The sequence below is a fragment of the Ostrinia furnacalis genome, unplaced genomic scaffold (assembly GCF_004193835.3).
Source record: "Ostrinia furnacalis isolate ACB-3 unplaced genomic scaffold, ASM419383v2 OfSCF1716, whole genome shotgun sequence".
In the NCBI taxonomy this organism is placed as follows: Eukaryota; Metazoa; Arthropoda; class Insecta; order Lepidoptera; family Crambidae; genus Ostrinia; species Ostrinia furnacalis.
In genome coordinates, this window is record NW_021131955.1 from 38270 (window position 1) to 54231 (window position 15962).

The 15962-nt window shown below is 37.6% G+C and overlaps 3 protein-coding genes across 7 annotated transcripts in view; 2 read left to right on the forward strand and 1 right to left on the reverse strand.

Moving 5' to 3' along the window:
• The window catches only part of LOC114353500 (uncharacterized), a 31750-nt gene extending 26929 nt beyond the window's left edge, over positions 1-4821 (forward strand). The window contains exon 7 of the mRNA XM_028305527.1: positions 4098-4821. The gene's annotated coding sequence lies outside the window, so the exon portion shown is untranslated. The remainder of the gene's footprint in view (positions 1-4097) is intronic.
• Fib (rRNA 2'-O-methyltransferase fibrillarin) lies at positions 28-14968 on the forward strand. 2 transcript variants are annotated; one of them, XM_028305529.1, is made up of 8 exons: positions 28-176; positions 1784-1960; positions 2502-2583; positions 11433-11535; positions 12092-12262; positions 12927-13048; positions 13997-14120; positions 14612-14968. In XM_028305529.1, the coding sequence occupies exons 1-8, from the start codon at positions 164-166 to the stop codon at positions 14777-14779; spliced, it is 960 nt and encodes a 319-aa protein (XP_028161330.1). In that variant the 5' UTR covers positions 28-163; the 3' UTR covers positions 14780-14968. The 2 variants fall into 2 exon arrangements, with proteins under 2 accessions (XP_028161330.1, XP_028161329.1); XM_028305528.1 differs by lacking the exons at positions 28-176; positions 1784-1960; positions 2502-2583 and adding exons at positions 8266-8376; positions 9995-10171; positions 10786-10870.
• LOC114353503 (regulation of enolase protein 1-like) lies at positions 6153-9994 on the reverse strand. 4 transcript variants are annotated; one of them, XM_028305531.1, is made up of 4 exons: positions 9921-9994; positions 7490-7698; positions 6934-7090; positions 6153-6600 (listed from the first exon to the last, which is right to left on the reverse strand). In XM_028305531.1, the coding sequence occupies exons 1-4, from the start codon at positions 9952-9954 to the stop codon at positions 6362-6364; spliced, it is 639 nt and encodes a 212-aa protein (XP_028161332.1). In that variant the 5' UTR covers positions 9955-9994; the 3' UTR covers positions 6153-6361. The 4 variants fall into 4 exon arrangements, with proteins under 4 accessions (XP_028161332.1, XP_028161333.1, XP_028161334.1 ...); XM_028305532.1 differs by lacking the exon at positions 9921-9994 and adding an exon at positions 7901-8000; XM_028305533.1 differs by lacking the exon at positions 9921-9994 and adding an exon at positions 7817-7872.
• Positions 14969-15962: the final 994 nt, after the last annotated feature.

Here is a 15962-nt window from a genome sequence, read left to right on the forward strand (position 1 = left end):
AACATCGATTCTCGTCCATTTTTGAAAATGTCGTCATTTCCGCAAGCGGCAGCACGGCGCAATGGCTCCGCGCGGTTTATGAAGAAATTAAAGTGTATATTTGTGTTTAGATAGATAATAGAGGTATTAATTGAAGAAATATTATATTTATTGCATTATCACGATGGGAAAACCTGGTAAGTGCAACTTTTCATTACTTTTATCTTTATTTCAAGTGCGGGTACCTCATGGTGGTACCACGCCGCATTAGGTTTAATAATTTTTTATACAAGTTCTATTAACAGATAATAAATTGTATTATAAAAAGCCACGTGTGTATGCTTAAAACTCTATTTTAATATTATTTACGCATTTATTTGCTTGATGCCCCACACGAAGCGGCGTGGTATTTTAGGTTATGTTTTGTTACCGAATTTTTCAATCAATATCAGCGTTTATTTTTGACTAGCTGACCCGGCGAACTTCGTACCGCCTTAGCGTAGAGATTTTCTTAATATTTTTTTCCGTAAGAACCATCCTTGGACTTCCACAAACATTTAAAAAAAAGAATTATCGAAATCGGTTCAGCCGTTCACACGTGATGCCGTGACAACGCGAAACGGGTTTCATTTTTATATATATAGATAACAACAAATTAAATGTAAATTATAAACCAGTATCTAGGTATATTAGCCACGATTTGTTTATCTTTAGCCTAGAACTACCCTCTGACTAACATGGTTTTTACTTGGGCACCCATGCTACGGTCACCACGTTGTGTAACCATACCATGATATTGGTGAATTTTACGTGATATTTTATGTAAAATACCTTTTTTGTCGTGGTAATAGAGCACAAGCCACGATATCAAGGTGGCTTGAATGAAATAATTATAGTCCTTAAATGTCTGCATTATAGAATCTGGACAATTTATACCTTCCTACCTTCATCCACATTTATGGAGGTCTAACCTAGCTCTATTATCCATAAGGAATCTACCAACTCGTCAGTAGCTTTATGAAACATTTTGCTAAATCCAGTATTCAAGCCATATAATAAAAAAGTTGTATGCGCAGAGTATTTGGTTGAAGAGCTTCATGTAATTTAGGAATATAACTACTTACATTGCAAAATGAAATTGTTAAGCATTTACATGTGAATCTGCTATTTTATTTCCACATACCCACATCTGATATTATGTTAAAATTTAGTTACCTACCTACTTAACTACTTCATAGGTCCAACACAATGTATATTGTTTTTAAATGGAATAAACTTATGACTTATAAAAAGTACCTGTACCCTAAAAAGCAGACAGGCGACACATTTTTCTAAATTTTTTTTTACTAGCGACCCACCCGGCTTCGTGTGGGTGCTGAGTATAAATAAAATAATAAACCTGCCTCTTGAATCACTATCTATTAAAAAAAACGCATCAAAATCCATTGCGTAGTTTTAAAGATCTAAGCATACATAGGAACAGAGCGTTCCCACCACTGCAACTCCTGAGTAGCCAGGATCTACAGCTTGACCGCCATAAAAACCCAACCAATGAAGGTCAAGTTTGTCCCGGGGGAAAGTTAAACTGTCATTGGACCCGCAACAAAATTAATCAGAAGAACTTAAGGAGTTCAAAATTATACATATACTATGTAGTGAAATACATAAAATGATGATTGTGGTCCCTCTAATCTTGACCTATTCGTGAAGACTATATCCACATACCCACTTCTGATACCACTTGAGCATATTCAAACTCCATCCTTTTCCATCGCAGTCTAACTAATTCATGTTAATATTTCAGAGTTCAACAACCGCGGAGGCGGCGGTAGAGGCGGCGGCGGCGGGCGCGGTGGCGGTGGCTTCCGCGGCGGTCGCGGTGGCGGCGGCGGCCGCGGCGGCTTCGGCGGCGGTCGTGGAGGCGGCGGCGGTTTTGAGAAGAGAGGAGGAGGCGGACGCGGGTTTGGAGGCAGAGGCGGTGGTAAGTGTCTAAAAGAAAGACTTTATTGGGGAAAAAATATGTATTGAAAAGATAGACTGAAATTGTAGGCAACTGCTTTATAGAACACAGAAGCAGATCATTAAAATTTCTATGTGATTAGTTGCTTCTCAAACTAAATTATAAATAAGTATCTTGAAAAATCGATTTTTTTATTTGCGTAGGTACTTTTTTTCAATTCTCTACTCATTTTTGTAGCAAATATGTACAGGAACATGTGAATATTAGCAATTTATCTAATTTAAATATTAAGTGGCTAGAATTTGACAAAATTACTGAGATCTGAATGAAACAATGCCTATCGCCTAAGCATGAATCTACAATAAGTATCATTCTCAACTCAATGTATGAGGTATGAATTTTGAATGGTTTCTTCTGTAGTATTAACAAAATGATGATTGTGGTCCCTCTAATCTCGACCTACTCGTGAAGACTATATCCACATACCCACTTCTGATGCCTCTCTACCAACAAATCAACAGACATCCAGAAAAAAAGATATCAACGAAGTATAAACTTACAGGCAGAGGCCGTGGCGCGCCCAGAGGCAGAGGCGGTGGCGGTGGCTTCAAAGGAGGCAAGCAAGTTATCATCGAACCACATAGGTTTGTTATTCTTCCTTCTAATAATACTGTATATCCAAAAAAAAAATTGTCTTTATTTGTTCAGACTAATTAAATTAGTACTTACAAATCGTCAAATGCTCTTAACACTTTCCCGGACAGTAACCCAGACACAATAGAAATTTAAAAATTGTTATGACAGCTATAGCAGTTCACTGTCCAGGAAAGTGTTAAGGAGCCTATACATGTCTCATTCTTTTTATAAGAGTTTGTTAGTACTTTTAATCGAATAAACATACAGATGTTCAAGAAAACAGGAGTTGAAATAATTTTGTATCAAGATATTTTATTTCCTAATCATTTAAGAATCTGCAAAAACTTGTAAGTCCACATTATGATTAGTGCAAAATTATGTGGCTTGTTGATGCATTTCTTTTGTTTGAAAAACCTGCAATAAATGCAAAATATTTTATACTCTTTACTATAGCGATGGTACACCATCGTCTGTTGGTGGTTTATAAATATTATACTAGATCAGTAGATTTCTTGATCATCCTATTTGATTTGAAAGACAATTTGTATTCAAATGATGCTACCAATTACTTTCGTTCTTCTGAATGCGAACGCTTGAAGTGACCATAACCATACTGATAACACTATCTCAAACTACATAACAGTATTTCACACTTCACATATTTAACGGTAGACTTATTTTACAGACACGCTGGAGTTTTCATTGCACGAGGCAAGGAGGATGCGTTGGTCACGAAGAATTTGGTGCCCGGATCTGAGGTGTACGGAGAAAAAAGAATATCAGTGGAGGTTTGTGCTCAATTTTAATTTTAAATTTTATTTACTACAATTATTTAGTTATTGAGATTTTGTTTATGAGAATGTCATGGTAAATTAGCCTAAACGCAGACTGCAGACGTTTCGGCCGATAGTTTAGTCGCGCAGTTAATCAGTATGGGCATGTATGGAAGTGCGCACGTTACGCTGATTTGTTATCGGCTGATTCTTCATACAAATTAGAATCGGGCCCAACTATCGGCCAACTAAAAGTCGGTGGTCTGCACCTAGGCTAAGTTAGCCTTTTTTTGAGTAGTTTAGTTGTCAACTCATAAGTCAAATTTTGTTCATTAGTCATTACTGCAGGTGTTGCTTAGCAGTATTTTTTTAAAGGCAGTTAAACTACCTGTAGCCTAAAAAAGCGGACCAAAAACATTTTGTAAAATTATTAGTGAAAATACCTAAAATGATGATTGTGGTCCCTCTAATCTCGACCTACTCGTGAAGACTATATCCACATACCCACTTCTGACTCTCCCCACTTTCCACTTTACCCCCTCTTTAGCTATTACCCCACTAACTTTCATCTTACTTTCAGACCGACGGAGAAAAGGTGGAATACAGGGTATGGAATCCCTTCAGATCAAAATTGGCGGCTGCGATCATGGGAGGAGTGGACGCTATACACATGCCCCCTGGGTCCAGGGTTCTGTACCTCGGAGCGGCCAGTGGGACCACAGTCAGTCATGTGTCAGACGTTGTTGGCNGGATAGTAACTGATATGACACTCTTGCAGTGGATGTCGTAAAAACTACCAAAGGATTAATACGCGAACATCAGGCCTCCCTAACCCGTCTGGCTAGCGTAGGGAATGTAGGCGAAATCCTCCATTTGCCTCTGGAAAATAAGCATCGTGCACGTGAAGATCCATAAAATGTTCAAATTTTTTTTTTGTTCCAGTTTTTATAATTGTGTCACTCGAATTCAGTCATTTTTGCGTGGAAGTTATTGCAGTATTACCTCTATGGCTCAATATAAATAGTGTGATTATTTGGACTATATTGCTACCATAGCATTTTCATTTGTTGAAGAAAAACTTCAAATTATCAGAATGTTCCTGTATGTTATTAAAATTATTAGAAGTTATTGTATTGCTTTTGAATTTGATTTCTGATTGTGATAAATATAAATAATTTGATTTATATTTTTCTCTTCTCAATCTCATGACACTAGCAAAACTTATAGTCATATCTTGCTGATTGTTGATGAAAGAGAAAATGTGATATTTTATAATGTTAGAGCTTGGCCATTTAGGTTCATAACTATTATCCTAAGATATTTTTAAGTGTATATTGTATTTATGTAGTTATTAACCACACCTCAACGAATTAGTGTACCACAGTGTAGAGTAATTGTCATCATCAAACATCATAAAACTTTGAAGTTTGTAGCATTTTAACGACATCCTTATACTCTTTCAAGGTGTTTATACACAAATAATTCATAGGTATGTATTAGTGGCAACGCTTTTTTAGTAAAATTACACAAATTAAAGTGATTTGTACGCTTACATTACTTTTAACAAATAAATAATGATACAATAGGTTTTCGCGTATGAAAAATCCGCCAGATGGCAATACGTAGACGCGAGGTCCAAATGCTGCATGATTGGTTATTTTTGACATGACATTGACAGACATGTCAAAATCCACCAATCACGCAGCAGTCAGACCCCACATCCACGTCCCGCCATCTAGCGGATCTTTCATACGCGAAAACTCCATCATTTGTTTACAAATTATCACTAACTGAAACACTGCGGCAGTAAAACTACTAAAGAAAATAATTTTGAATTAATTAATGCTTAAAAAATCAGCTCAGTATTAATAACTTGATTCATAATTAAAAGATTAAAATCATTGTTTTAACTGAAATATTGAGGTATAAGTAAGTGATTTAATAATATATTTAAGTTACGCTTTCCTATATTATGTATAACTCGATCAAATAAAATGTAGGTTACTAAGGTTGCAATTGCGACCAGTTTGTAAATGTGAAATTACAAGGGATATAATAATATTATACAATTATCACTAGCTAAGTGTATACGTTCTTGTCTTGAGACATAATTTTGTATACTATAGCACTGTGAAGTAAAGTTAATGTATATTATACGCGATTTGATAAATGTAACAACAAATGCGGGACACGGTTGACATCAAAAAGGTATTTGAAGTGTTAAAAAAAACATCTACATTTTTTAGCCTATGTGATTGTTAGCGAATGAAAATGTATATTTTTAACACTTTGACAGTATTTTTGATGTTGACTGTGCTATCATATTTTTTACTATTGTGCTCGCAATCAATAACGTGTGCAGTAAAATTTTAAAATGCATGCGGTAAAGGCCCGTATTATGAAAGGACACTCACGTATGTTTGATTATAAGAGTAAATTCAAAACAAGTGCCTATTTAAGTTTCTTCCGGTACTACTCAACGCTAGCTGATAATTTATGTTGTCTTCAAGTGGTAAGGTAATTTTAAGTGATACATTTTAATGTGCCGTGAAAATGTCTAAAGATGTAACTAATAAGACATAGAATTTGAAAACCGGTAACTTGAGTTTAAATTTATTTTCGGTTTCGTTTCAGAATATGGGCCGTGTCTGCCACGAAATAATGATTGTTTATTCTTCGACTGGTAGACATTATTAAGATGTGACTAAAGATCGTGTCGTTATGATACATTCCAAATGTAAGGTTATTGTTAAGACAATAAAAATGATTTTATGTATGTGACAATGGAAATAAAACAAGTATTTTATATTATTTCTTTCATTATGTATTAACAACTTGATTAACATTGCCAAAATAAAATAAGGTTATTGATAAATAACATTCATAGTAACAAAACAAATAAGAAACGAGAATCCGACTACGTGTACCTCTCTCATACACTCATGTTAACATTGTTTTCTGCGAAAAAGAGACAGGTACAGCCGAAATATCAAAATCGTGGTGTCTGGCTACATCAATTAGAATGCAAAATATCATCAGCAGGCTTGCCTATCTTAATATCACTGAATTTCACAACCAAACCCTCTCTTTGCGGGCTGCAACACATAGGACCAACGAGCACCGTCTCGGCCTCAAACGGACTTAACCTCAAAAGTATCCAAGTAATGTTATCGATGGAGTATTTGACGCAAACCACACCCTTTGTCCGGGTCAGCCGCAGCCAGAATTTGCGAGGGTTGCCGGGGTACACTCCTGCAAGATCAAAAATTAAGTTTTAGCGGTAACTGTAACAGGCGGCCGCCATTTTGAAAATCTCCCTGTTATGGCGGGTAATTAATTAATTAAAATAATGAAGCTTCCGGAAAATAAATTTCTTTGTTATGATCAATATACAACAAGGTTTATTCAATATCGTTGGCATTAATAAAAATGAAATTAATATTATTTGTATATTTGCAAAAAAATGCACACCCATCCAAATATTAATCACTCCGGAAGTTGCTTAATCATTATTATTTTTCGGTAGTTTTCCCCAAAACTACCCCAAAAAATAAATCGTATTTTATAAAATGAATAAAATCTTACCAGTAGCCCAATCGGATAATACGTTGGTCATTACGCTGCCGATCATAGGCTGCCCGTCATTGTACTCGATACCTGCCTTCAGCCAATGCTTTTCATCTGAATAAATCATTAGCCCAGCTTGGTCATACAACGTCGTGAAATCGGCTTCGACACGCACCTGAAATAATATTACTTTGTTACTAACTTCAGAATATCCCATTACCGCGGTTTAGCAGTTGTTAGACAGCGCCATCTTTTGAGCATAAGCAGTAACAATCGTACTAGATCAAAAAATCTTCCCTACCCTTATTTTCCTACCTACTATTTTGGTGACATCATTCGTTATTCAAAGAGTCAGTGGTTTCCTATGTATTACTTTTCTCTATGGTCAGTGGTGCAATGCTTGCGTTGTTAAAAGCCGGGTCTCGGCTTCAAGTCCCGGTTTAAGTAATTTATAAATAAAAAAGGTTACATTGATTACATTAAATTATTTGCTCTGATACTTATTTTACCTTGTTATTTTTCTAAGTAGGTTCTTCAAAAACAATTTTTATTTGCAAAAAATACTGTAACTTACTGTAAATTCGAAGTCATCTTTTAGTCGTACGCCGAAGACGTGGCCAGTATTGACGTGGAAATTATACCAGGTTCCTTGCCAGAAGTCGGTTCTGTTGTCCGTGGTGGCTTCCAAAGTCTCCTTGTCAAGGTGCCAGTGTTTTGGTTCGTTTAGCCACTGGAAATCTTTCAGTGTAACGTTGTCAAAATCAGCTCTCTCCATAGTATGAGCTAAAATATTAAACGACAACAAGATTAGATAGATAAAGACCAAGCGAAAATAGTTAAATAAATAAAACATTGTTAAAATATTGTAATATAAACGACTATTCAAAGCAAAATGATTTACGAATAATACTCTTGAAATTGCAAAACAATCGTTTTATACATCAGACGCACTTAATTTAGTTATTATTATCTATAAAATACCTACTATTTTACTACCTATCTTCTGAATCTGATTGAAATGTTGTTGTGGTAAGTGTTCTGATAAATACTCAAGTGTTTACTGTGTGTATGATGTGGACAGCGGTTATCTCACTACCAGTATACATTAACAAATATTACCAGTTAGTAACTTTTGTGCCTATCAAACTTACGTAATTAAAAAAAATCACAAGTTATTACAATAAAAACAAAATTCTAGAATTCTATCAATTAATTATTGGTAGTTATATTGAGTTTAATGCTTGTAACCCTAAATAGTTTTCTTTGGTGGTTGGTTTGAGCTTGCAACACCGATTCTCGTCCATTTTTGAAAATGTCGTCATTTCCGCAAGCGGCAGCACGGCGCAATGGCTCCGCGCGGTTTATGAAGAAATTAATGTGTATATTTGTGTTTAGATAGATAATAGAGGTATTAATTGAAGAAATATTATATTCATTGCATTATCACTATGGGAAAACCTGGTAAGTGCAACTTTTTTCTTGTATCTTTATTTCAAGTGCGGGTACCTCATGGTGGTACCACGCCGCATTAGGTTTAATTATTATTTATACAAATTCCATTATCAGATAATAAATTGTATTATAAAAAGCCACGTGTGTATGCTTAAAACTAATTTTTAATATTATTTAGGCATTTATTTGCTTGATGCCCCACACGAAGCGGCGTGGTATTTTAGGTTATGTTTTGTTACCGAATTTTTCAATCAATATCTGCGTTTATTTTTGATAAAAGCAACTTAAATGTTAATTTTAAACCAGTATCTAGGTATAATAGCCACGATTTGTTTTTCTTTAGCCTAGAACTACCCTCTGACCAACATGGTTTTTACTTGGGCACCCATGGTACGGTCACCACGTTGTGTAATCATACCATGATATTGGTGAATTTTCGTGATATTTTATGTAGAATACCTTTTCTGTCGTAGTATTTATAGCACAGGCCACGATATCAAGGTGGCTTCAATGAATTATAGTCCTAAAATAACTACAGTAAAGAATCTGGACATTTTATATCTTCCTACCTTCATCCACATTTATGGAGGTCTAACCTAGCTCTATTATCCAGGAATCTACTACCTCGCCAGTAGTTCATTAAACAATTTGCTAAATCCAGTATTCGAGCCTTAGAATAAAAAAGTTGTATGCGCAGTGTTTGGTTGAAGAGCTTCATAATAGTTTGGGAATATAACAACCACCTCGCCAGTAGTTCATTAAACATTATGCTAAATCCAGTATTCGAGCCTTAGAATAAAAAAGTTGTATGCGCAGAGTATTTGGTTGAAGAGCTTCCTAATAGTTTGGGAATATAACAAGGTACCTAGTACCTACCTACATTGCAAAATGAAATAGTGTTGAAGGCCTTAAATGAAACGCATGGTAGAATTCTGAAATTGTTAAGCATTTACATGTGAATCTGCTATTTTGTTTCCACATACCCACATCTGATATTATGTTAAAATTTAGTTACCTACCTACTTAACTACTTCATACATGTAAATTAGCCTTTAGATACAGAGTTGCTTAGCAGTACATTTATTATCAAAATGTTTCATTTGTTAATTGGCAGTTAAAAGTACCTGTACCCTAAAAAGCTGACGGACTACAAATTTTTCTAATTATTTTTGACAAGCGACCTGCCCGGCTTCGCACAGGTGCTAAGCATAAATAAACCTTCCTCTTGAATCACACTATCCATTAAAAAAAACGCATCAAAATCCGTTGCATAGTTTTAAAGATCTAAGCATACATAGGGACAGACAGTGGAAAGTGACTTTCGCCCATATTCACAAACATTACTATGAGGTCTCACAATGCGCGTGGATGCACAGGGTAACACATGAACCAATCACAGAGCTCTATTCAACACTGTGCGTTCGATTTGCTGCTTCACTTGAGCAAGCATCGTTTGTGAATACGGGCGTTTGTTTTATACTATGTAGTGAACATAAAATGATGATTGTGGTCCCTCTAATCTTGACCTATTCGTGAAGACTGTATCCACATACCCACTTCTGATACCACCCGAACATATTCAAACATCACCTTGTACCATCGCAGTCTAATTCATGTTATATTTTAGAGTTCAACAACCGTGGCGGCGGCGGTAGAGGCGGCGGTGGCGGGCGCGGTGGCGGTGGCTTCCGCGGCGGTCGCGGTGGCGTCGGCGGCCGCGGCGGATTCGGCGGCGGTCGCGGAGGCGGCGGCGGGTTTGAGAAGAGAGGAGGAGGCGGACGCGGGTTTGGAGGCAGAGGCGGTGGTAAGTGTCTGAAAGTTTTTTATTTGGATAAATCTGCATTGAAAAGAAAGACAGTGCGCAGGCAACTGCTTTATTAAGAACACAGAAGCAGATCATTAAAATTTCAAAATTCTAAAGTCGCTTCTCAAACTAAATTATAAAAAACTCATAAATAACTCATAAAACTCATTTATTTCTGCAAATAGGCTTTAAAAAAGCACTTTTACACGTCCCAGTATTAACCCTACCACTGCTTCAGATAAATTACTTAAAAAAGTCTAATTTTTTAATTTACTTCTTTTTAAATTCTCTACTCATTTTTGTAGCAAATATGTACAGGAACATGTGAATATTAGCAATTTATCTAATTTTAATATTGAGTCGTAGTTTGGACTAAATTACTGAGGTCTGAATGAAAACAACGCCTGAGCATGAGTGCAATAAGTTTAAGTATCATTCTCAATGTATGAATTTTGAATGGTTTCTTCTGTAGTATTAACAAAATGATGATTGTGGTCCCTCTAATCTCGACCTACTTGTGAAGACTATATCCACATACCCACTTCTGATGCCTTTCTACCAACAAATCAACAGACATAGAGAAAAAAAGATATTAACGAAGTATAAACTTACAGGCAGAGGCCGTGGCGCGCCCAGAGGCAGAGGCGGTGGTGGCGGCGGCTTCAAAGGAGGCAAGCAAGTTATCATCGAACCACACAGGTTTGTTACTGTTCGTTAAGTTTCCATAAGCTTGGTACCATTACCAAATTGTGAATTCAGTTTGGTCCGAAAAGAGTCTTTGTTTATACTTCTTACTTGGATTAAATAGGATATTCAAGAAAAGAATTTCTAGAAAGCATTTTGTAACAAGAGAGACATTTCTGAAGCACTCCAAATTCCTGATCATTTAAGAATCTGCAAAAAATGATAAGTACTCATTATGATTGGTGCAATATGTGGCTTGTTGATGTATTTCTTTTGTATGAAAAATCTGCATTAAATGTAAATATTTCACTCCTTTATCTGTGAAGTCACTTATTTGTAGCACATGATTTATGGTTCTTCTTATTGTAGCTTAGGAACTCTGTAGGTCTGCTCCAATTTCTTGAACATTCTATTTGATTTGAAAGACTTTAATTTGTATTCAAATGATGCTACCAATTACTTTCGTTCTTCTGAATGCGAACGCTTGAAGTGAACATAACCATACTGATAACACGTTATCACAAACTACTTAAAAGTATTTCACACTTCACATATTAACGGTAGGTTTATTTTACAGACACGCTGGCGTGTTCATTGCACGAGGCAAGGAGGATGCGTTGGTCACGAAGAATCTGGTGCCCGGATCTGAGGTGTACGGAGAAAAAAGAATATCAGTGGAGGTTTGTGCTTAATTTTATTGTTGAAACTACAATTATTTACTTACTTGGTTTAGATTTAGACTTAATGAGAATGTCATGGTAAATTAGCCTAAACGCAGACTGCAGACGTTTCGGCCGATAGTTTAGTAGGGCAGTTAATCAGTATGTATGGAAGTGCGCACATTACACTGATTTGGTATCGGCTGATTCTTTATACAAATAGAATCGGGCCCAACTATCGGCCAACTAAAAGTCGGTGGTCTGCACCTAGGCTAAGTTAGCCTTTTTTTGAGTAGTTTAGTTGTCAACTCATAAGTCAAATTTTGTTCATTAGTCATTACTGCAGGTGTTGCTTAGCAGTATTTTTTTAAAGGCAGTTAAACTACCTGTAGCCTAAAAAAGCTGACCAAAAACATTTTGTAAAATTATTAGTGAAAATACCTAAAATGATGATTGTGGTCCCTCTAATCTTGACCTACTCGTGAAGACTATATCCACATACCCACTTCTGACTATCCCCACTTTCCACTTACCCCCTCTTTAGCTATTACCCCACTAACTTTCATCTTACTTTCAGACCGACGGAGAAAAGGTGGAATACAGGGTATGGAATCCCTTCAGATCAAAATTGGCGGCTGCGATCATGGGAGGAGTGGACGCTATACACATGCCCCCTGGGTCCAGGGTTCTGTACCTCGGAGCGGCCAGTGGGACCACAGTCAGTCATGTATCAGACATTGTTGGCCCGGTAAGTTCATTTTAAAGACATCTTAATTTCTCTAAGCGTAGTGCAGACCACCGATTTTTTGTTGGCCGATAGTTGGAACTGTTAATCAATACGGAGATGTATGAAAGTGCTTACATTACACCGATTTGGTATCGGCCGTTTCTTCATACAATTTAGAATTGGGCCCAACTATCGGACAACTAAAAATTAGTGGTCTGCGCCTAAAGCCTGGTCCGTGAGCACGTAGAATTTTGTCCCGTCGCACAGTCGCGACAGCAATATAATTACGCGCGAGCGATAAGGATGGGTAGCTTGGGGTCATTGGACAAAATTCTACGTGGATTCTACAGGCTTTAGGCGCAGACCACTAATTCTTCAGGGTTTAGGCTTAAGTTTATTTTAAAGACTTCTCAAGCCAATAGGGTTACTTCGAGTAACATTATCCGAAGTCTCGAATGTTGTCATCCCTCTCACGCAAAGCGATGCTATCATGGGCGACGGTGACAGTAGACAGTAGCCCTTTTAACTTGAGTTGTCTAAACTAAAATTTTATTTCCAATGATGAACCAAAATTCAGACCTATTCGTGAAGACTATACTTATCATCACCCACTATACTGATGAATCCCATCATTCAATACTATGTACTTCTTTCTGCCTCTTTCTAATGCTAAGTTTGTTTCCAGGAGGGTCTCGTATATGCAGTCGAGTTCTCCCACCGGTCTGGCAGAGATCTAATCAACGTAGCCAAGAAGCGCACCAATATTATACCTATTATTGAAGATGCTAGACATCCACTCAAATACAGGTAAGTTTGCTAGCTATTTAAAAACCTGTAGGGCCTAGGCGATAAGCTTTTAAGACATTTTATCGATTTTACGCGATAAGTCAATCCAGGTGGGGATTCTTGGATGGCTTAAACATGGAGTGCAGGTGCGGTTTTGTTCCCCAGTCGATGAGGCACCTGATGTCGTGCCCTGAGTGCCCAAGCAACTGCACTCAGGAGGATTTGATGAGTGCTGCCGACAACGCTACTCTTGTGGCGGAGTTTTGGGCTGACACTGTGTAGGTTTGTTGTCGACACGAAAAGAAGAAGTCAATGCATTTGTCGTCTAAAACCGACGATAAAATTTTATCACGGCGCGCATCCTAGCCTGGCTGATGACAATGGTTTATTGTTGATATCCATTTGATTTGTTAAATAGAATTTGACACACATTTTAAATAAACTTCAAAATATGTGCACAAGTATTTCTGGTACTATGGGCCACACTCCTAGCTGCCATTCCCGGTCATGTCGTCTCGTTCTATAGCACAGAATCGCCATTTGATGAGAGCGAGAGAAAAAACGGAAATGGGTAGCTGGAACTGTGACCTGTAGTACTTAAGAACTAAAGTCCGGTCGCCGAGCTAATATAATTTCTTCCAATGACCCTAACCCAAGCTATCCTTATCGCTCGCGTGTATTATATTGCTGTCGCGCTCGCACACTCACTGCGGCCGCCCGTCGCACAGTCGCGACAGCAATACTTATAATACGGGCGAGTGATAAGGATGGTAGCTTGGGGTTATTGGACGAAATTCTATCTGCGCAGCGACCGGACTTTAGTATTTAGTATGTGTTCATAAAATATGATGATGATCCTATGAACTAAATCTTTCATGTTGAAACAACTTTGAACTCTCTCTCTGATTCTCTCCCGGAATAAACGCCACATATCTTCTTCAAAACTCGCTAAATCTCTCTCTCTTCCAGAATGTTGGTGGGCATGGTGGATACAATATTCGCCGACGTGGCTCAGCCAGACCAAGCGAGAATAGTCAGCCTGAACGCGCAGCACTTCTTGAAGAATGGCGGCCATTTTGTTATATCAATCAAGGTAAGTTTTGGTTCTGTAGCTGAGAAATTTAGGAACCACACTCGTAGATGTCAATCTGTTATCGTGTAGGATCATACGGCGTCATTCCTAAAGTATAAAAAATAAACTGGCACTATTAGATGTCTGTAACGACGAAAAATACATAAATATGTGGACTTGACATCTTTGAGTGTGAAGTAAACTTACGCCCGTATTCACAAATGATGCTCGCTTAAGTGAAGCAGCAAATCGAGCGCACAGCGTTGAATAGGGCTCTGTGATTGGTTCGTGTGTCACCCTGTGCGTCCACGCGCACTGTGAGACATCATAGTAATGTTTGTGAATACGCGCGTAAAATGATATTGTATTTGTTGTAATATACTTCCTATGATGAAAAAACATGGCTAAATTTTTCATGTTGAAAGTTGAACTCTCTCACTGAGGAATATTCTTTGTAAAAACTCATCATTCCCCCAAATTCTTTAGAAATAACACCAAACCTTTATTTCCAGGCTTCCTGCATAGACTCCACCGCGCAACCTGAGGCAGTATTCGCTGCCGAGGTGAAGAAATTACAAGCAGACAAATTAAAACCACAAGAGCAGTTGACCTTAGAACCATACGAGAGAGACCACGCGGTCGTTGTGGGCGTATTCAGACCTCCTTCTAAAAAAGCATAGACAATTCCATAGAATATCATAGATTAACCGCGCGCGAGTGTTGCCAGTGCTAAATGAAATATTTTTTTATGAGAACGCGCGATATTTTTAAGTTTTAGACATAAGTGAGTACGAATGGTCGTATAAATAAGATGTTATTATAGCTTTAAGTTGTTAAGAGAATATACAATGATGATGACTGTGAACACATTCTAGTTTTTTATTGGTCTCCTTTTTGTAGTTAACTTTAAATAGTATATCATATTATTAACGATCTTTCACTGTAAAGCGATAGGTTAACGAGAACTGTGATATCAGTAGGACGTACAGTACTTATTATTATTCTGTGGTAGGACTAATAAACAAAACCTCATTTTTTGCAGTGTTTAATGGTTGTTGTTCAGCGGAAATATAGATGACCCACGCTGAACTGTCCCACCAACTCAATGACAGGGGGGCGCTACCATCGTTCAACTATATGGTTTCCAACATGGCAAAAATCTGAACCAGCGATCCGGTATTGACGGTGGTGTCATGGATAGGACTGTTCAGTATATTGGAACTATAAAATGAATGAACTGGTTAGCGATCATTATGAGAGGGTGAATAAAATTTATCAAGTTGAGTTGCAAGACTATCCACTAGCACTCTTATGGGAAAAACAAAAGAGAAAGAATCAAGAGACACATTTCAGGAATTGGTAAACGCCCGCGCTCTGAATTGCATACTACTTTGACTTGGTGAACCGATGATCTCGTAAAAGTCGCGGAAAGCACCTGGATGAGGGCAGCGCATGACTAAACGGGTTTGACTATAGATCACTTGGTCACAGGGATCATAATTTGTGACTGCCCCGCCTTGCCCCACGAATCCTTTCCAGAGAATCTCAATTGAACGGAACTTTGAAAATTTCTCCCATTTTCAAAATAGAGAGAAATTCGAAAGTTATAACTAGGGAATTCCCCTAAATTCTTTCTGTGGGTTGGCATTGTTGTAGCAGTGGGGCCCCATCTTTTTATTTGCCCCTGGGCCCTTGGTTACCTAACTACGCCACTGTATTGGGACCCCTTCAAGCGTTCATCATCATCATCAACAGCCATTTACAGTCCACTGCTGGACTATGAGCCTCCGCCACTATAGTGGAGGGTTTTGCCATGATCCCCACGCTTGGCAGATCGCAGTTTAAAAGATTGATGTTTTTCAG

Bases quoted from the DNA above. Each gene is read 5' to 3' on its own strand.
- LOC114353503 (XM_028305530.1), bottom strand. From the start codon at position 7,768: ATGTTTTATTTATTTAACTATTTTCGCTTGGTCTTTATCTATCTAATC. The intron at 7,091-7,489 runs GTAAGTTACAGT...ATATTATTTCAG, and splicing joins AAGATGACTTCGAATTTACA to GTGCGTGTCGAAGCCGATTT. The intron at 6,601-6,933 runs GTAAGATTTTAT...TTGATCTTGCAG, and splicing joins ATTATCCGATTGGGCTACTG to GAGTGTACCCCGGCAACCCT.
- Fib (XM_028305528.1), top strand. The intron at 10,172-10,785 runs GTAAGTGTCTGA...ATAAACTTACAG, and splicing joins GTTTGGAGGCAGAGGCGGTG to GCAGAGGCCGTGGCGCGCCC. The intron at 12,263-12,926 runs GTAAGTTCATTT...GTTTGTTTCCAG, and splicing joins TATCAGACATTGTTGGCCCG to GAGGGTCTCGTATATGCAGT.